The sequence below is a fragment of the Rutidosis leptorrhynchoides genome, chromosome 5, assembly GCF_046630445.1.
Source record: "Rutidosis leptorrhynchoides isolate AG116_Rl617_1_P2 chromosome 5, CSIRO_AGI_Rlap_v1, whole genome shotgun sequence".
Taxonomy (NCBI): Eukaryota; Viridiplantae; Streptophyta; class Magnoliopsida; order Asterales; family Asteraceae; genus Rutidosis; species Rutidosis leptorrhynchoides.
In genome coordinates this window covers 61152021-61173429 of record NC_092337.1, presented here as the reverse complement: position 1 = coordinate 61173429, position 21409 = coordinate 61152021, and the positions used below count along the sequence as shown (strand labels likewise).

Sequence of the window (21409 nt, the reverse complement as noted above, 5' to 3'; positions counted from 1 at the left end):
GACTTAGTTAAAATGTATATGCATGTAGTGTTTTAATATGTATTTATACACTTTTGAAAGACTTCAATACACTTATCAAAATACTTCTACTTAACAAAAATGCTTACAATTACATCCTCGTTCAGTTTCATCAACAATTCTACTCGTATGCACCCGTATTCGTACTCGTACAATACACAGCTTTTAGATGTATGTACTATTGGTATATACACTCCAATGATCAGCTCTTAGCAGCCCATGTGAGTCACCTAACACATGTGGGAACCATCATTTGGCAACTAGCATGAAATATCTCATAAAATTACAAAAATATGAGTAATCATTCATGACTTATTTACATGAAAACAAAATTACATATCCTTTATATCTAATCCATACACCAACGACCAAAAACACCTACAAACACTTTCATTCTTCAATTTTCTTCATCTAATTGATCTCTCTCAAGTTCTATCTTCAAGTTCTAAGTGTTCTTCATATATTCTACAAGTTCTAGTTACATAAAATCAAGAATACTTTCAAGTTTGTTAGCTCACTTCCAATCTTGTAAGGTGATCATCTAACCTCAAGAAATCTTTGTTTCTTACAGTAGGTTATCATTCTAATACAAGGTAATAATCATATTCAAACTTTGGTTCAATTTCTATAACTATAACAATCTTATTTCAAGTGATGATCTTACTTGAACTTGTTTTCGTGTCATGATTCTGCTTCAAGAACTTCGAGCCATCCAAGGATCCGTTGAAGCTAGATCCATTTTTCTCTTTTCCAGTAGGTTTATCCAAGGAACTTAAGGTAGTAATGATGTTCATAACATCATTCGATTCATACATATAAAGCTATCTTATTCGAAGGTTTAAACTTGTAATCACTAGAACATAGTTTAGTTAATTCTAAACTTGTTCGCAAACAAAAGTTAATCCTTCTAAATTGACTTTTAAAATCAACTAAACACATGTTCTATATCTATATGATATGCTAACTTAATGATTTAAAACCTGGAAACACGAAAAACACCGTAAAACCGGATTTACTCCGTCGTAGTAACACCGCGGGCTGTTTTGGGTTAGTTAATTAAAAACTATGAAAAACTTTGATTTAAAAGTTGTTATTCTGAGAAAATGATTGTTATTATGAACATGAAACTATATCCAAAAATTATGGTTAAACTCAAAGTGGAAGTATGTTTTCTAAAATGGTCATCTAGACGTCGTTCTTTCGACTGAAATGACTACCTTTACAAAAACGACTTGTAACTTATTTTTCCGACTATAAACCTATACTTTTTCTGTTTAGATTCATAAAATAGAGTTCAATATGAAACCATAGCAATTTGATTCACTCAAAACGGATTTAAAATGAAGAAGTTATGGGTAAAACAAGATTGGATAATTTTTCTCATTTTAGCTACGTGAAAATTGGTAACAAATCTATTCCAACCATAACTTAATCAACTTGTATTGTATATTATGTAATCTTGAGATACCATAGACACGTATATAATGTTTCGACCTATCATGTCGACACATCTATATATATTTCGGAACAATCATAGACACTCTATATGTGAATGTTGGAGTTAGCTATACAGGGTTGAGGTTGATTCCAAAATATATATAGTTTGAGTTGTGATCAATACTGAGATACGTATACACTGGGTCGTGGATTGATTCAAGATAATATTTATCGATTTATTTCTGTACATCTAACTGTGGACAACTAGTTGTAGGTTACTAACGAGGACATCTGACTTAATAAACTTAAAACATCAAAATATATTAAAAGTGTTGTAAATATATTTTGAACATACTTTGATATATATGTATATATTGTTATAGGTTCGTGAATCAACCAGTGGCCAAGTCTTACTTCCCGACGAAGTAAAAATCTGTGAAAGTGAGTTATAGTCCCACTTTTAAAATCTAATATTTTTGGGATGAGAATACATGCAGGTTTTATAAATGATTTACAAAATAGACACAAGTACGCGAAACTACATTCTATGGTTGAATTATCGAAATCGAATATGCCCCTTTTTATTAAGTCTGGTAATCTAAGAATTAGGGAACAGACACCCTAATTGACGCGAATCCTAAAGATAGATCTATTGGGCTTAACAAACCCCATCCAAAGTACCGGATGCTTTAGTACTTCGAAATTTATATCATATCCGAAGGGTGTCCCGGAATGATGGGGATATTCTTATATATGCATCTTGTTAATGTCGGTTACCAGGTGTTCACCATATGAATGATTTTTATCTCTATGTATGGGATGTGTATTGAAATATGAAATCTTGTGGTCTATTGTTACGATTTGATATATATAGGTTAAACCTATAACTCACCAACATTTTTGTTGACGTTTAAAGCATGTTTATTCTCAGGTGAATACTAAGAGCTTCCGCTGTTGCATACTAAAATAAGGACAAGATTTGGAGTTCATGTTTGTATGATATTGTGTAAAAACTGCATTCAAGAAACTGATTTCGATGTAACATATTTGTATTGTAAACTATTATGTAATGGTCGTGTGTAAACAGGATATTTTAGATTATCATTATTTGATAATCTACATAAAGCTTTTTAAACCTTTATTTATGAAATAAAGGTTATGGTTTGTTTTAAAATGAATGCAGTCTTTGAAAAACGTCTCATATAGAGGTCAAAACCTCGCAACGAAATCAATTAATATGGAACGTTTTTAATCAATAAGAACGGGACATTTCATATCAAGTCGGAATTATATAAAGATTAAGTTTAATTTTGTCGGAAATTTTCGGGTCGTCACATTATCGATTTTCAGATTCTTGTTGTTTAACAAACATACAATAATAAAACATTCAGGGTGTAATAAATTTCATCATCAAACAACGCATAAAAGAGAATAATTCTTTGAAAAAACCCATTAACAATGACATGAAGGTTTGTACCTGCTTTATGGAAACAAAAGGTTATTGGATAATATGGTGAAGATCGAGAAAAATAGTTGTAAAGGTTTGTACATATTGAGAAAAAGAGTTGTGATATATAGTGGAGATGCTCCGAGATATATACTTATAAAACAATAATACCGTATTAAATATTAAATGATATTTTATTAATTATTTTTGCCTTCCAAATCGGCATTCATATATTATCGGCATTTATTTGTTTTTATTTTGTATCATTTTAAATTATAATTAATATTAATATAAAATAAAAACATCATCATTATGAAAATTAAAGTGTAATTAGTGAAATGATAACATCATCATTTTAGACTTTTATATATCTGAAATAGAAAATTACGGAGTAATAATTTATTTAAGTTATTAAATAATTTATTTAAGTTATTGATGAGGAAAGACTTGTCGAAAATCGCCAGTTGGCTTGGTCCGATCAAGAAAGAAATGGGAGTTTTAGTTTGGGCGTCAGATTCTTCTTCTTCTCTTACTTACAAAATTACGAGTTGAATGAAATGATCGCTCCTAAAGGTCTAATAAGACATTAGATTCTCATTCATCAATTAACTACTATTATAAGCCTTTCCTACGCTTCGGTTTTCCTCTGCTTCTTTGTATATTCTAATTTCGCTTCGATAGGAATGGACTGCAGCTGGCTGGACTGAGGGGGGAGAGGAGTGAAGTTTTTTCTTTTATAGGATGACTTGTCCAAAAGAGACCATGCGACCGCTTCTAATCGGCATTTCATATCATTTGAATAAAGCAGAAGGCAGCCTTATCATCGGAAGGGATGACGGAGACACAAGAGGGATTGAAAATACCTGGTCCAACTTCGCAAAAATCATGATTATTTTTGAATTCTTCTATCATACTATATACCTTCATTTTAAATAGTCACAATATGATATGACGTATGTTATCGATTTTCATATTCGTGTTGTTTAACAAACATACAATAATAAAACATTCAAAGTGTGATAAATTTCATCATCAAACAACGCATAAAAGATAATAATTCTTTGGAAAAACTAGTAACAATGACATGAAGATTTGTACCTGTTTTTTTAAAACAAAAGGTTATTGGATAATATGATGAAGATCGAGAAAAATAGTTGTAAAGGTTTGTACATATTGAGAAAAAGAGTTGTGATAATATATGGTGGAGATGCTCCGAGATATATACTTATAAAACAATAATACCGTATTAAATATTAAATGATATTTTATTAATTATTTTTGTCTTCCAAATAGGCATACATATATTATTGACATTTATTTGATTTTATTTTGTATCATTTTTAATTATAATTAATATTAATATAAAATAAAAACATCATCATTATGAAAATTAAAGTGTAATTAGTGAAAGGATTATTACATCCATCATTTTAGACTTTTATATATCCGAAATAGAAAATTACGGAGTAATAATTTATTTAAGTTATTAAATAATTAGTTACTATAAGCACAACTTTTTTAATTATAAAATACTTAGAATTAATGACATCATCTAAGTAACCTATATTTTTTTTCTTTTTATTTTTAATTTTTTGTTAACAAAGTAATTAGTCTAATAATGATATCATCATTTTAGTATTATAATAGAATCTATAGATTGATACTTTTGAAGTTTATATAATATTAGCATGTTAAATGTTGAATGGTATTGGAGTATTAGAATCTCTTTTATATAAATTAAAAGAGGAGTATTATCTCTCCTCATTAAAAAGTCAAACTCATTTATGATCATAGGATGATGAAAAAAAATTAATCTTGGCCATTCATTAGAGGTATTAGCTAACAAATAAAAGACATTAGCTAATCATCATGTAAAGACATAAATGCCCTTGATCTTTGAACTGAGAATAAAAAAGGGAAATGATATTTTCACATTCAATTTTTATACATCCACCATAATTATTGTTAACTTCCTAAAATGCCCTTACAATTTTATTGTATTGTTTAATGCTTAATAGCAGTGTTGCAAAAAACCCGATTACTCGCCTATTAATCCCCGATTAATCATTTTTAAGACCAATCCGTTTCGATTTCCAAAAATCCGTTTAATTAAACGGTCAACGTCAATTGATGGGTCAAAATCGAATTTGGTAATCAAATTTGGTCAAAGTTAAAAATGGTTAACATTTTAACATAAATTTATACTAGAACTTTATAGTTTTTGAGCAAAATAGATAATTTTAGACAATTACGTTAGAGTTTATTTTTATATTTATGGTTTTTTTTCTATATTTACACATATAATTTTTAAAATTTAGTATTTAAATATATACAGTACAATCCGATTAATCCCCGAATTACCGATTAATCATTTTAAAGTCCCGACCGATTAATCTCCGAATAGCGAATTTTGCAACCTTGCTTAATAGAGTAGTACTATACACTACCCTAAAACCACCCCATCTTTTTACTCTCTATTCCAACATTACTTTATTCTTATCTCCTCTAACATCGAAAAGACCAAAACCACTCCCATCTTTTTAATCATCAATTTTTATTGAAGAACAACTTCAAACGACTAACACTGTTAAACTTGATTATTTTTTTTGAATCAACGAAACCTGATTTTACCATCACCGGACTTCTGACGCGCTATCATCGTGCAACCACAATTTTTTGTCGGAATTAATTTTTCCGGCAACCCTTTGTATTTTTCCGACAACTTAAAGACGATTGTATTGTCGACGCCATAGACAACACCTACATCGTCGAGAAATTTTGCACCGGTTGAAACTTCTTTTCGACTGTGTTTGTAATTTCTATTACTACCTTCAGACACTCTCCTTTTGTTTTCTTTGAGAGACAGAGATCAATATATGATAAAGAAGAATCGTTACACAGAAATTACAAATCTAACAACTCCTGTGACAAAGATCAAATTAAAAAGGCGTCTAACTCGAAATTAGTAATCATAAATATAGAGCTATTGTTAAAAAAAAAAAAAAAAAAAATTAGATGACACCTATATAGAGTTGTTTGAAGAAACTGCTAGAAAGAAGAGTATAGTATATATATACGTATATATATATGTATATCTATATATATATATATATATATATATACATATGTGTTGTATATATAGATGTATATATACATATGTGTATATATAAAAGAAGAGTATATGTGGTTTTTTTTACAGGAAGAGAGTAGGAAGAGAGATAGTAATAACATAAAGAGCAAGTAATTACGGAGTATAATAAGGGGTATTTTAGGAAGTTTACCTATAATAATGTTGGATGAAAAAAAAATGAGAGTAGATTTATCACTTCCCATAAAAAAAAACAAACACGCTCCTTCCCAGATATTCAAGAATCAGATATCGAATATCAATCTAACATGTATCATGCTATCATTTTACATTGTTTTGTAAATTACATAAATAAATGTGCGGATGAAAATAGGATTTGATAGGGGATGGCGGGAAGCATGTCCCGTTAAAAGTTTGATTTTGGCTTTTTACTAATCATTCTTTTAGGAGCTTCTTAATTGGTTCCACTTCTTTCTAATTTGCGGGTTTATGCAAAAATTCAGATAGTAGGTTTCATTGTTTCAATTAGTTTATTTTTTTTTATCTTATATAAATCAGGTGATCTCATAACTATATCAATATCAATTTAACTTTTAAAATTCATATCTATTTAAATAAAACTCATTCATCCATATTCACGTTCATAAAATTAAGCGGGTTAATGGATATTCGTTGAATGTTATATTTTTTTAATGACATTCCTATTATGAAATGAAATCATCAGAATATTCTTAACAAAGATATGTAAGATATATTATTTAATACTATTCACATATTCACAATATAAACTTTTGATAACATCTTGATATTAATAGTGTACATGTATAAGGATATGTAAATGTATTATCATATATTTAAGTAAATATGTATATATTTATATGTATTTCGGGTGACAAATGGATATATCTGTGGATGATAAATTGTCATTCATATCGGATCCACTAATTTTTATACCATCCATATCTATATCCGCTTATCATCTATTTTGATCATTGATATTCATTTAAATGGATCAGATCGGATGGATATTCGATAAATCAGACATATACATTGCCATATCTACTTTTACAAGTGATTACATGTTATTTTTATCTTGTAAAATAATGTCAACCGAATTTCCATCATCAAGCAATTACCTTACATTAATATTCGAATATGCATTACATGATCCCGCGACAAACTCGCGACAAACTAGTATTTGATTTATTTAATAGTAATAATAATTACTCCCTATCTAGTTATATTAAGGCTAATGATATATCCAACACCTAAATTACTAGGTCCACCAAACATATCACTTTTTTACAAGGTTTTGTGAATTATCAATTATACACTAGGTGCTTGTTGACCTGTTTTATTTTGTTTCAATATTAACCAGCTGAATATATGCAATAATCCATGAAATATGTCCATAGCAGGATTTGAACTCTCAACCTCTTGGTTGAAAGGGTCACTATGATACCGCCAGACCAATGATCCTTTTGTATTCAAGAAAAATATTACAGTTCCTGCTTTGACCCGTTTATTTATATATAAAAAAAAAACATGTTCTGTTTTTTTTTAGATCCCATGTTGATCAAATCTATTTCTATATATACTAAATGGCAAACATGTTTTTTTCGTTTGTAGTTATAATGAATGTAGTTTACATTAGGGAGGATTTTATTTAATTGTCTTTTATTTGTTTCTATTTTACTTTCCGACCCACTCAAGAAAGACTACCTAATTTGACCCATTTATACATCAAAACTTGTTCTGTTGGGTAAAGCTAACACCTGGGTTTGTTCTTTAAACTGCAGGTACGATTGTATTGACAATGAGATACTGATAAATTTGGGAAGAACAATTAACATTGCTCCTTACCGGTCCAACGGTGCACAAAAGGCTGTGCAACTTAATCACTGAGTTGCTGCCTCATTTATTATAAAGTTTATAACTTTTTTTCTGAAGTTATTAAAAACTTTATGCCTTCATAGAATATATGACTGCAGGTAGTCATTTATGTGTTTTTTAATTTATATCCGATTTTAAATTAACTTTAACAAATGGAAATATATCGTTGGTAGCAAAATTTGTTGAGGATATTTTATTCTGAATGTCAAATAAAATCTCAATGGTTACTGCATCATAGCATCATATTTATGCAGTTATTGATTCATTTGTATATATATCTTAATATAGAAGTATTAAGATCTTGCTCATTTACCTTAATACAATACTTATATTTGTTGGTATTAAAGATTTCTATTTTGGTACATATCTGATCAAATCAAACTTAGGGTGACCCGAAATCATCTATTGACCAAACGTTTAATCAAATCTTTATCTCCTAAAATCATTACAAGCCAAAAAAACAGCTCCTTACTTTTCTAGCATTTCTTCATCCTTATCGATATTATTCGTGCTAACAATTTTTGAAGAATGTTCGAAAAGGGAAGAAAAAAAGGAACCGGAGATGCAAATGGCTTACATTCGAAAAGCAGAACGCTTTCTGATCCCGACATGTCGTTCAGACTTTCAGACAACGATTCCGAATTCACAAGCCGCCGTAGTGACTTCTCGGGCTACGAAGCCCACCATATGAGCGGTGAAGGCTCACCGATTATGAAGTCACCATGGAACGAGTCTACACCATGGACCATAGCTAACCTAGATGACCCAAATTACCCCATGAACGGGCTCGTTGGGTCTTTGGTTCGAGAAGAAGGCCATATTTATTCACTCGCAGCCTCGGGTGATCTTCTTTACACGGGCTCCGATAGCAAGAACATTCGTGTTTGGAAGAACATGAACGAGTTTTCGGCTTTTAAATCAAATAGCGGATTAGTTAAGGCGGTTATCATATCAGGCAAAAAAATATTCACCGGTCATCAAGACGGAAAGGTTCGAGTCTGGAAAGCGAGCTCGAAAAACCCGAGACATTATGCTCGTGTCGGAACGTTCCCGTCCTTTTTTGCGATTCTCAAGTGTTCGATGAGGCCGAAGAATTACGTCGAGGTGAAACGGAAACATACCGCTGTTTGGATCAAACATTGTGACGCGATATCGTGTCTGAGCATAAATCAAGAAGTAGGGTTACTTTATTCGGGTTCGTGGGACCGAACGTTTAAAGTATGGAAAACGTCGAGTTCGAGATGTTTAGAATCCGTTAAGGCGCACGATGATGCGGTAAACTGCGTTATCTCAACCGTTGAAGGGTTTGTGTTTACGGGTTCAGCTGACGGGTCGGTTAAAGTATGGAAACGAGAAGGAAAAGGACGAAAATCGATAAAACATATTTACGTTAAGACGTTATTAAATCAAGAATGTGCAGTTACTGCGTTGACAGTATCGAATAACGGGTCGTTTTTGTATTGTGGGACGTCGGATGGGATCGTTAACTTTTGGGACCGGGAAAATATGTTGGCTCACGGCGGTGTACTTAACGGGCACAAGTTGGCAGTTTTATGTCTTTCGGCTGCGGGAACATTGGTGTTCAGCGGATCGGCTGATAAAATGATATGTGTTTGGAAAAGGGAGGGGATTATGCACACGTGTTTGTCGGTCTTAACGGGCCATTCTGGGCCCGTTAAGTGTCTGGCAGTGGAAAGGGAATCGGAGTCAAGTGTGACCCGGAGATGGAAGGTTTATAGTGGGAGTTTGGATAAATCAGTTAAGGTTTGGAGTGTGTCCGAGTTAGCATTACCGGACGTGCAACAGACATTCGTTCAAAATGGACATCAATTTCGATCAGCCAAATATTGATCGTTGTTGTATTTTGTAAATCGTTATGAATTGAAGAAGAATTTTACGCTTAATTAACAGTAATTCAATGACTGAATGAACTGTAAACTGATTGGATTAATGGAGCTTTGAAGCTAGAATATTTTTGTAAAAAATCAAATACTGCCTCTATTTCTAAATTATGTTTTCTAATTCAATACTAGTTTTTAATTTTTAATGTTATTTGATTTGAGGGCTATTGATTTTGACTAATATAAAGAGTCATAAAATGTTTCCTTTAGAAATGCAACAGGACACTTTTAACAGTGCAACATGTATTTAAGAAGAATAAGGTACAATCATATCATATATATCATATATATGTATATGTATATACACGAGTTGTAATCCCTTGAATTCAATAATTTGTTTGAAATTTAAAAGACCAATCAGAGTGCGACGTATGACGCGACAATCACATGTGATTGGAAAAAAAATTAATTTTTTTTTTATTTTTCAAAAAAAAAAATTTTTAATTTTTTCTTCTTCGAAATTTTTTAAAAAAATAACATTTCAAATCCAATCACATGTGATTGTAAAACTTAATCACATATGATTCTGCATGTCAAATCCAATCACATGTGATTGAAAAATTTGAAAATAATTTTTTTTTCAATCACATGTGATTGGATTTGACATGCTGAATCACATGTGATTGGGTTTTATAATCACGTGTGATTGGCATGCAGAATCACATGTGATTTACTGCATGTCAAATCCAATCACATTTATTGAAAAAAAAAATTCGAAAAAAAATTTGAAAAAAAATTTTGAAATTTTTTTTTTTGAAAAAAAAGTTCGAAAAAAAATTAAATTTTTTTGACAAAAATTAATATTAAATTATTTTTCAATCACATGTGATTGTCGTGCCACATGTCGCACTCTGATTGATCTCTTAAATCTCAACTTAAAAGTTGGATTCATTTGAATATTCCTCTATATGTATATGTATATGCAATGTTGAAAAAGACGCGAGACGGGGCCGAAACGGTAGCGACCTCAAAACGTCGCAACGGAAAAAAGGGGCCGAGGCGGGGTCGAAACGGATGTTGACTAATGTTGACTCTTATATATATAAATATATATTTACACATATTTTAGAGCAAAAAAACCTTTGTTAACAAGTTTGTACCTATATTTGCTATTAGCGTTAATATAATACAAAATGGAATACTAAACTAAGTCAAGACCGACTTATGACCGATTTTAACAGAATTTCTGACTTTTAACCGGCGTTGACCTAATTTTTCCTGCATTTGACCTGACTTTTGATCGTTGACCGGCTTATAAGAAAACGGAACAGGGTTGAAACGGTTTAGTCACCAAAACGCCGCAACGGGCGTCGCAACGGATGCAACGGACGTCGTTTACAACAGTGTGTATATGTATATATATAAGGTCATCATCAAGAGGGAAACACTTTTTGGGGGGAAATAGTTTTTTTCGTTTTTTTTTAATTTTTTTTTTCAAACATTAAGATCACATGAGAATATGAACATTTAAAAGGACACTTTGTGATGAATGTTATTATTTTGGCAGGTAAAACGCTCGAAGAAATAAATGATAACAACATGTAATGTTTTAATTAGAGTTTTTATTCATCGTTTTTTTTCATCTTACGTGAAGTTTTTCTTTTTTTTTTTCAAAATTTCGCCCGATTTAGAGTTTATGGTTTAGTGTTTTGGGTTTAGTCCCTAAACCCAAAACTCTAAAACCTTAACCCTAAACCCTTAACTCTAAACCGTTTGTGTTAAAAATTCAATCTAAACTCTAATTTCTAAACCCGAAACCCTAATTTCTAACCCCTTAAAAAACAAACTTTAATTAAAACATTACATATTATGCATTATGCATGTTATCATATATATCTTCGAGCATTTTTCCGCCAAAATAATAACATTTATCACAAAGTGTCTCATTTAAATGTTCATATTTTCATGTGATCTTAATGTATGAAAACAAAAATTTCCAAAAAAAACGAAAAAAAAATTCTCCTACTTCTCCAAAAAAGTGCTTCCCTCTTGATTAATATATATATATATATATATATATATATATATATATATATATATATATATAAGTTTATCGGTTCTTCTGTTATCCCAATGTCTGACCCGCCCGTTTGCAACGATGTTGTAACATCCCAAATATTTAAGGTATTATTTTATGTAAATTTTTTATTGCTAAGAAATTAAATGGTAAAGGTTATTTTATGTTAAATGGATAAAAGTTAAGTTTATTGGTTAAGTTAGGAAGGACTAAGGGTGAAAAGTTAAGAATAAGGACTTCTCTAACCATAGTTGTGGTGGGGAGGGTAGAAATTGCTAATAAGCCAAAGTTATTTTATATAAAAGGGATTAAAATGCTGGAAAAATAAATTATTAAGTGCAAAATACAGAAAACCTTCCTGGAGTTCTTGTGAGTGTCGACATTTGCAAAGGGAAGAGGAGGATCCATCAATTGTTAAAATTAAACTCATGCAATCTTGAATTAGTGAAATCTAAGACACCCTAATCACTTTAGCAAGCTCTAATCTTTCAATTTCACTCTCTTTGTGCACAATTAGGGTTCTTAAACTCTAAAAGTCAAGGTATGGATTTTGTGTCCAAGTATTGCTTATATGGTGTGTTTATGATGAGTTTTATGCTTAAATAGTTGCTAGTTGTTGAATTGTGCACAATTGTTTGAGTTAGAATGTAATTGTTATTGATTTTGGAAGAGGAATTATGTATAGACTTGCATGATGGATTTTTTTGTTATGAATATGGTGAATTTGGTGATGTTCTAGTTAAGTTTCTAGTCATGCACACCAAGTGTTTGTTAAAATGTCTCAAAGAGATGATTATGTGTTCTAGCTAGAAATTGTGATGAAGGATGTTCATGTATGAACTTTTGTTATAGTTGTAAGTTATAGAAATTGATAATTTGATAATTTAATGGTGTTAGTAATGAAATTGGATTACTATGCACATTTGATGATTAATGAAAGGATTAAAGAAAAAGTTGCATGATAGAGCTAAAAGGGATGAGTTAGTAATGTACATGATTAAAATGTGATGTTGAATTGGTAACATTGTCATCTTAGGAAAAATGAGATTTTAAGGCTACTTGTATGCTTGTTGTGTTTAGGGGGTTAAATGTGTGTGTAAGTATGAAAAGATGTAATGATTCAAGAAAGTTGTGTTTTTGATTGAGTTATGTGATTAATGGGATTAGCTCATGTATAGGTGCTAATCAAGGAAAAGAGATTTCAAGTGATCAAGGAAATTCAATTAAGCAAGGTGAGTTCATAGGGGGTAATATGGGCGGGTCAAGAGTGGCTTAGTGTTCTCGGATTGCATCCGTGCAAGAGAGAAACGACTAAGTGCACTAGTTATGTAGCTTAGATAGAACTATTGGGTTAACCTAATAGTTGTATCTATGGTTGATGTTTAGCTTAGGCAAGGTTATTACATTGCTAGTAATCTTGCCTATGGTTTGTGTTAGCTTAGACACATTAAGTGTCTATGTATGAGATGATGATAGCTTAGGCATATTTAGTATGTCTATGGTTAGCTTAGGCATGATTACTAGGTTCGGCCTAGTAAGTCATGTCTATGGTATGAATGAATTGGATCCGAATGTATGCAAGCAACCAATGGGTTGAAGGATAAGTGTTATGATTTGTGCCCAAATGTTTTGTGTTTTGTGTTTTATTACTTTCCTATAACTCACTAAGTGTAAAAACTTACCCCCATGATGTTTTATGTTTTAGGTACTAAAGTCCATCGTGAAGGTAAGGAACCCGTGTGAAGCACTTGAGGAGCATTGGCATTAGAGTAAGTGGTATTGCAAGTCCCTTATTGTAAACACGCTCCATGGTTACCGCTTATCAACGCCTAGTGTTTTGGTATGAGTCATGTTTGTTGTTGTCAAACTTGGGACCTAATGATGGTTGGAGTATGAAAACATGTTTTGAAGTCTAAATGTTGTTTATGGATGGTCTAAGATATTAGAAACTGAATCTTTATGTTGGTGGATGAATTATGCTGTTTTAAATGTGTTTGAGAATGATGAAATGTGCAAAAGTTGGTTTAAGTAAAATGTTGCAGGTCAGGCACCCGGACCAGTGTTATGTCGCGCCGCGGCCAAGGGCTCCGCGCCGCGGCAATGAACTAAGTTTCAAAACAGAAGTTGGGTTAAGGAGATAAAAATTTTATGTGTTGTGTCGCGCCGCGACAAGGCAGGCCGCGCCGCGGCAAATGCCTTGTTCGGCCAGTAACTTAACTTTTCAAAAAAAAAAAAAAAAAAAATTTTTACTCGAATCAAGGCGTTAAAAGTTGGTATCAGAGCTGAGGTTTAAGGGACTTGGATAACCCACGATAGGGATTATCTAGGCTTAAACCATTGTTGTGAAAGGATAAGCGGTTTAGGACTTGCATAAGTGTTTAAGTCGTATAGTTGTGCCATGCTCCATAGGGTAGAGTCATTGACAAGACCCATAGAATAATGAATAAGATTACGAATTGGTTTATGTAAGGAGTTTGATACTCGCTAGCCATGATGTCGTGGTAGACTAGATGTGTAATGAAATGGTGTAATAACAACAGGCCATTGCTATTACTTCATTCTAGTACACATGGACGTCTACTATGGTCATGGTGAATCGAGTTAGGAATTCTTTCAGATTGTTTGGTTTTGATGAATAATGGTGTTACCGGTATTTGAACTAATGGGTTGAATGTAATTTTCAGAATGGCTATTGTATCACCAAACCGAGGTCAAGATGAGGATGATGAGTACGTCCGCACCCCATCCACGGAGTCTATAGAAGACTCTCAAAACGAATCGGAAGAAGTTAACATGCCAAATGACATTTCGGGGCAAATAGGGCAAGCCTTGATACGTTATACCCCAACCTTGTTAGAAAAGATCAAGACATTGATCAATGATCAATTAGATGAGAAGTTAAAGACTCTTATTGCTAATAACCCTACCTTAAGAGGTGAAGGCGGTAGTGGGGTAAGACAAGAAGAGGTAGAAGCCCCAAAGAAGAAGGATGATCGTTTTGAATACAAGAACTTTGCAAATTGCCATCCCCCCGAGTTTCATGGTAAGGTTGACCCAATCGTTAGTCAAAGGTGGATAGACGAAATTGAAGAAACTTTTATGTTATGTGAATGCCCCGAGCATTTAAAGGTAATTTACGCGGCACATCAAATGAAGGGTAGTGGTTATGAGTGGTGGAATTTTATAGTTAAGTCTCATGGGCGAGACGTGGCTACAAGTTTCTCATGGGACAAATTCCGTGAAATGTTTATGACTCAATTTGCTCCGCCCGCCGAGGTTAGTAGGTTGAAATCCGAGTTTATGAATATAGAGCATGGAAGTAAGTCGGTGACCGAGTTTAATGCTGAGTTCAATGACAAGTCTCGTTTTTGTCCGGACTTCGTGTCAAGTCCCAAGTTGATGATGGATCATTATCATGAAAAGTTAAATCCCGAGATAAGTGAATTTATCGACAAGAGCACTTATAAGACCTTAGCCGAGATGATGAATAGAGCACTTGTTAGAGAGCATGAACTTAGGAAGAAGGCGGCGTTTAAACGGAAGTTAGATCAAGACTCTAAGGCGATGCATAATGTTAGTCCGAAGAAGGGTAAGTTTGGTTCCGAATCCCCGCACAAGTCAAAAGGGGGTTTTGTGTCGGGTAAGAGCGGTGGGAAAGAAGCCAAGTTGTGTACTAGATGTGGTAAAAATCATACGGGTGAATGTAAAGCGGGTACCTCCGATTGTTACTCTTGTGGAAAGCCGGGACATAGGGCCGCCGAATGTCCTAAGAAAGGTAAGCAATGTTATTATTGTTTTGAGAAAGGTCACTTTCAAGCCGAATGTCCGGAATACAAGAAGGATTTAGCTAGTGGTAGTGTTAAGAAAGAGGTTAAGACGGAACCGAAGACTAGTGATAGCCGACCAAGGGCCCGAGCTCATCAGATTACCGCACTCGAAGCGAAGGAGTCCCAAAATGTGGTGTCAGGTACCTTTATTGTAAACTCTTTACCTGCGCATGTTTTGTTTGATTCCGGTGCTACGCGGTCGTTTGTATCATATTCTTTTTGTAAGCATTTTAATATGACCCCAAGTATGTTAGAACACCCATTAGAGGTTGAAATAGCGGATAATAAGACCGTGATGGTGTATAGTATCATTAAGGGGTGTGAAATTATTTTGGATGATGAAAAGTTTGTCATTGATTTAATACCCATGCAAATGGGGGAATTTCAAGTAATTGTGGGCATGGATTGGCTAGATGACAATGAGGGGATAATTTTGTGTCGTAAGAAAATAGTGTTAGTTCAATCACCAAGTGGAAAAGTTATATGGATTTATGGGGAACGAGCTAGGCGTGCAATTCCTATATGCACATATGCTAAGGCTAAAAGATTTTTGTCTCATGGGTGTTGTGCGTTTTTGGCACATGTTGTTGATGATTCGAAAAAGGTTGTTGAATTAGATGATGTACCAATAGTTAACGAGTTTCCGGATGTGTTTCCAAGTGAATTGCCCGGTGTACCTCCCGAGCGAGAGGTAGAGTTTAGAATAGATTTGATACCCGGGGCCACGCCAATTGCCAAAGCTCCCTATCGATTAGCCCCGTCGGAAATGAGAGAAATGATGACTCAATTACAAGATTTGATAGATAAAGGTTTTATACGTCCTAGTAGTTCACCTTGGGGAGCTCCGGTTTTATTTGTGAAAAAGAAGGATGGAACTATGAGAATGTGTATTGATTATCGAGAATTGAATAAAGTCACTATTAAGAACAAGTACCCGTTGCCAAGGATAGACGATTTGTTTGATCAACTACAAGGTGCTAGTTTCTTTTCAAAGATAGATTTAAGGTCGGGTTACCATCAATTGAAGGTGAGGGAAGAAGATGTCCCTAAAACGGCTTTTCGAACAAGGTATGGTCATTATGAGTTTGTGGTTATGCCGTTTGGATTAACAAATGCTCCGGCCGCGTTTATGGATTTGATGAATAGAGTTTGTCGACCGATGCTTGATAGGTTTGTAATTGTGTTCATTGATGACATTTTGGTATATTCTAAGAGTGAAGAGGAACATACGGTACATTTAAGACAAGTATTAGAGACTTTAAGAAGAGAAAGATTGTTTGCTAAGTTCTCTAAGTGCGAGTTTTGGCTTCGTGAAGTTCAATTTTTGGGCCATGTCATTAACAAGAAGGGTATTTGTGTTGATCCGGTGAAGATAGAGGCAATTATGAGATGGGAACCACCTACGAATCCTACCGAGGTTAGGAGTTTTCTAGGTTTAGCGGGGTATTATCGGCGATTTATACAAGATTTTTCTAGAATAGCCACCCCACTCACCAAGTTGACTCGTAAAAGTGTGCCATGGAGATGGGAAGAAAAGCAAGAACAAGCGTTTCAACTCCTTAAGGAGAAGCTCGTTCAAGCTCCCATATTGGTTTTACCGGAAGGGAATGAGAACATGACGGTTTATTGTGATGCTTCTAAGAAAGGCTTAGGGTGTGTATTGATGCAAAATGGGAAGGTCATAGCTTATGCTTCCCGACAATTGAAGGAACACGAGAAACGCTATCCTACGCATGATTTAGAATTGACGGCCGTGGTTTTTGCTCTAAAGATTTGGCATCATTATCTTTATGGTGTTAAGTTTTCCATTTATACCGATCATAAGAACTTAAAGTATTTGTTTGATCAAAGGGATTTGAACGATAGGCAAAGGAGAGGTCTCGATTTGGTGAAAGATTATGATTGTGAGATCTTATATCACCCCGGAAAAGCGAATGTAGTAGCGGATGCTCTTAGTAGGAAGTCAAGTCATCAACCGATTAAGATAACAAGCTTGGCTATGGTAATATCACCTCAAATATTTGATGATATTCGTGTTGCACAAGGTGAAGCATTATCGCCCGAAAACGTGAGAAAAGAAAGAATCAAGGGGCAAGTTGACGATTTTGTGGTAGATTCTCGTGGTTTAAGGCTTAGATATGGGAGAATTTGGGTACCTTTGCAAAGTGATGTTAGAAGTGAGCTCCTTGACTTAGCTCACAAGTCTAAGTATTCGATTCACCCCGGTGCTACGAAAATGTATAGAGATTTAAGGAAAGACTATTGGTGGCCGGGAATGAAGAGGGATATAGTTAAGTATGTGCACAAGTGTCTTACTTGTCTTCAAGTGAAAGCCGATCATCAAATGCCCTACGGTAAAATGCAACCTTTAGAGGTACCGGTGTGGAAATGGGAGCATATTACGATGGATTTAGTGACTAAGTTGCCTAAGACCCCTAGACAACACGATGCAATTTGGGTTATTGTTGATAGATTGACTAAGAGTGCATTATTTTTGGCAATAAGAGAAGCTTCGTCGTCGGAAGCAATGTCAAAGTTATTTATGAAAGAAGTTGTTGCAAGGCATGGAGTGCCGGTTTCTATTGTTTCGGATCGAGACACCCGATTTACATCGCGATATTGGAGAAAGTTTCAAGAGGAAATGGGTACTAAGTTACATGTAAGTACCGCGTTTCACCCGCAAACGGATGGTCAAAGTGAGCGGACTATACAAACTCTCGAGGATATGTTAAGAGCATGTGTTATCGATTTTGGTGGTAGTTGGGATGCTCATTTACCATTAGTTGAATTTTCATACAACAATAGTTATCACTCTACAATTGGAATGGCACCATATGAGATGTTGTATGGAAGGAGGTGTAGAACCCCGATTTGTTGGGGCGAAGTAGGTCAACGGGAATTAGGAAGCACGGAAATAGTACAACAAACCACCGAGATGATTGACCAAATTCGTGAAAGAATAAAGGCGGCACAAGATCGACAAAAGTCTTATGTAGATAAAAGGAGAAAACCGATAGAATTTCAAGTAGGTGATAAAGTGATGCTAAAAGTTTCTCCATGGAAAGGCATCATTCGTTTTAGAAAGAGGGGAAAATTGGGTCCAAGGTTCGTGGGACCATTTGAGATAGTGGCGAAAGTTGGGAAGGTAGCCTACCGTTTGGCTCTACCCGATGAATTGAGTAATATACATGACACGTTTCACGTGTCACAATTGAGGAAATGTTTGGCGGATGAATCAACCTATGTTCCTTTGAATGAAATTGAGGTCGATAATAAGTTAAGGTATGCGGAAAAGCCGATAAAAATTATGGATCAAAAGGTTAAGCACTTGAGGAATAAGTCGGTAATATTATTGAAGGTATTATGGCAATTTAAAAAAGGTTCCGAGTGTACATGGGAACCCGAAGAATGGCTCTTGAAGTATTATCCGTCGTTGCATCAAGAATGGTTCGCGAGGACGCGAACGATCCAAGAGGGGGAGAGTTGTAACATCCCAAATATTTAAGGTATTATTTTATGTAAATTTTTTATTGCTAAGAAATTAAATGGTAAAGGTTATTTTATGTTAAATGGATAAAAGTTAAGTTTATTGGTTAAGTTAGGAAGGACTAAGGGTGAAAAGTTAAGAATAAGGACTTCTCTAACCATAGTTGTGGTGGGGAGGGTAGAAATTGCTAATAAGCCAAAGTTATTTTATATAAAAGGGATTAAAATGCTGGAAAAATAAATTATTAAGTGCAAAATACAGAAAACCTTCCTGGAGTTCTTGTGACTGTCGACATTTGCAAAGGGAAGAGGAGGATCCATCAATTGTTAAAATTAAACTCATGCAATCTTGAATTAGTGAAATCTAAGACACCCTAATCACTTTAGCAAGCTCTAATCTTCCAATTTCACTCTCTTTGTGCACAATTAGGGTTCTTAAACTCTAAAAGTCAAGGTATGGATTTTGTGTCCAAGTATTGCTTATATGGTGTGTTTATGATGAGTTTTATGCTTAAATAGTTGCTAGTTGTTGAATTGTGCACAATTGTTTGAGTTAGAATGTAATTGTTATTGATTTTGGAAGAGGAATTATGTATAGACTTGCATGATGGATTTTTTTGTTATGAATATGGTGAATTTGGTGATGTTCTAGTTAAGTTTCTAGTCATGCACACCAAGTGTTTGTTAAAATGTCTCAAAGAGATGATTATGTGTTCTAGCTAGAAATTGTGATGAAGGATGTTCATGTATGAACTTTTGTTATAGTTGTAAGTTATAGAAATTGATAATTTGATAATTTAATGGTGTTAGTAATGAAATTGGATTACTATGCACATTTGATGATTAATGAAAGGATTAAAGAAAAAGTTGCATGATAGAGCTAAAAGGGATGAGTTAGTAATGTACATGATTAAAATGTGATGTTGAATTGGTAACATTGTCATCTTAGGAAAAATGAGATTTTAAGGCTACTTGTATGCTTGTTGTGTTTAGGGGGTTAAATGTGTGTGTAAGTATGAAAAGATGTAATGATTCAAGAAAGTTGTGTTTTTGATTGAGTTATGTGATTAATGGGATTAGCTCATGTATAGGTGCTAATCAAGGAAAAGAGATTTCAAGTGATCAAGGAAATTCAATTAAGCAAGGTGAGTTCATAGGGGGTAATATGGGCGGGTCAAGAGTGGCTTAGTGTTCTCGGATTGCATCCGTGCAAGAGAGAAACGACTAAGTGCACTAGTTATGTAGCTTAGATAGAACTATTGGGTTAACCTAATAGTTGTATCTATGGTTGATGTTTAGCTTAGGCAAGGTTATTACATTGCTAGTAATCTTGCCTATGGTTTGTGTTAGCTTAGACACATTAAGTGTCTATGTATGAGATGATGATAGCTTAGGCATATTTAGTATGTCTATGGTTAGCTTAGGCATGATTACTAGGTTCGGCCTAGTAAGTCATGTCTATGGTATGAATGAATTGGATCCGAATGTATGCAAGCAACCAATGGGTTGAAGGATAAGTGTTATGATTTGTGCCCAAATGTTTTGTGTTTTGTGTTTTATTACTTTCCTATAACTCACTAAGTGTAAAAACTTACCCCCATGATGTTTTATGTTTTAGGTACTAAAGTCCATCGTGAAGGTAAGGAACCCGTGTGAAGCACTTGAGGAGCATTGGCATTAGAGTAAGTGGTATTGCAAGTCCCTTATTGTAAACACGCTCCATGGTTACCGCTTATCAACGCCTAGTGTTTTGGTATGAGTCATGTTTGTTGTTGTCAAACTTGGGACCTAATGATGGTTGGAGTATGAAAACATGTTTTGAAGTCTAAATGTTGTTTATGGATGGTCTAAGATATTAGAAACTGAATCTTTATGTTGGTGGATGAATTATGCTGTTTTAAATGTGTTTGAGAATGATGAAATGTGCAAAAGTTGGTTTAAGTAAAATGTTGCAGGTCAGGCACCCGGACCAGTGTTATGTCGCGCCGCGGCCAAGGGCTCCGCGCCGCGGCAATGAACTAAGGTTCAAAACAGAAGTTGGGTTAAGGAGATAAAAATTTTATGTGTTGTGTCGCGCCGCGACAAGGCAGGCCGCGCCGCGGCAAATGCCTTGTTCGGCCAGTAACTTAACTTTTCAAAAAAAAAAAAAAAAAAATTTTACTCGAATCAAGGCGTTAAATGATATTGTTGTAAAAGGGCGAACCGACTGTTGTTATGAAGATTCGGGCTCTTTGAGATGTGTTAGACACCATATAATAGAAGCAAGAGATCGAGGATCTTAAAAGAAGCGTTGTA

At 34.0% G+C, this 21409-nt stretch overlaps 1 protein-coding gene and 1 pseudogene across 1 annotated transcript; both read left to right on the top strand.

Annotated features, from left to right (window-relative positions):
• LOC139848670 (probable E3 ubiquitin-protein ligase ARI2) overlaps positions 1–7895 on the top strand; it is a 50212-nt pseudogene extending 42317 nt beyond the window's left edge.
• A 516-nt stretch (positions 7896–8411) lies between these two features.
• On the top strand, positions 8412–9734 carry LOC139848669 (protein JINGUBANG-like). Its single transcript, XM_071838380.1, has one exon. The coding sequence runs from the start codon at positions 8412–8414 to the stop codon at positions 9732–9734; it is 1323 nt and encodes a 440-aa protein (XP_071694481.1).
• The last annotated feature ends 11675 nt before the right edge of the window (positions 9735–21409 follow it).

Bases quoted from the DNA above. Each gene is read 5' to 3' on its own strand.
- LOC139848669 (XM_071838380.1), top strand. From the start codon at position 8,412: ATGTTCGAAAAGGGAAGAAAAAAAGGAACCGGAGATGCAAATGGCTTA.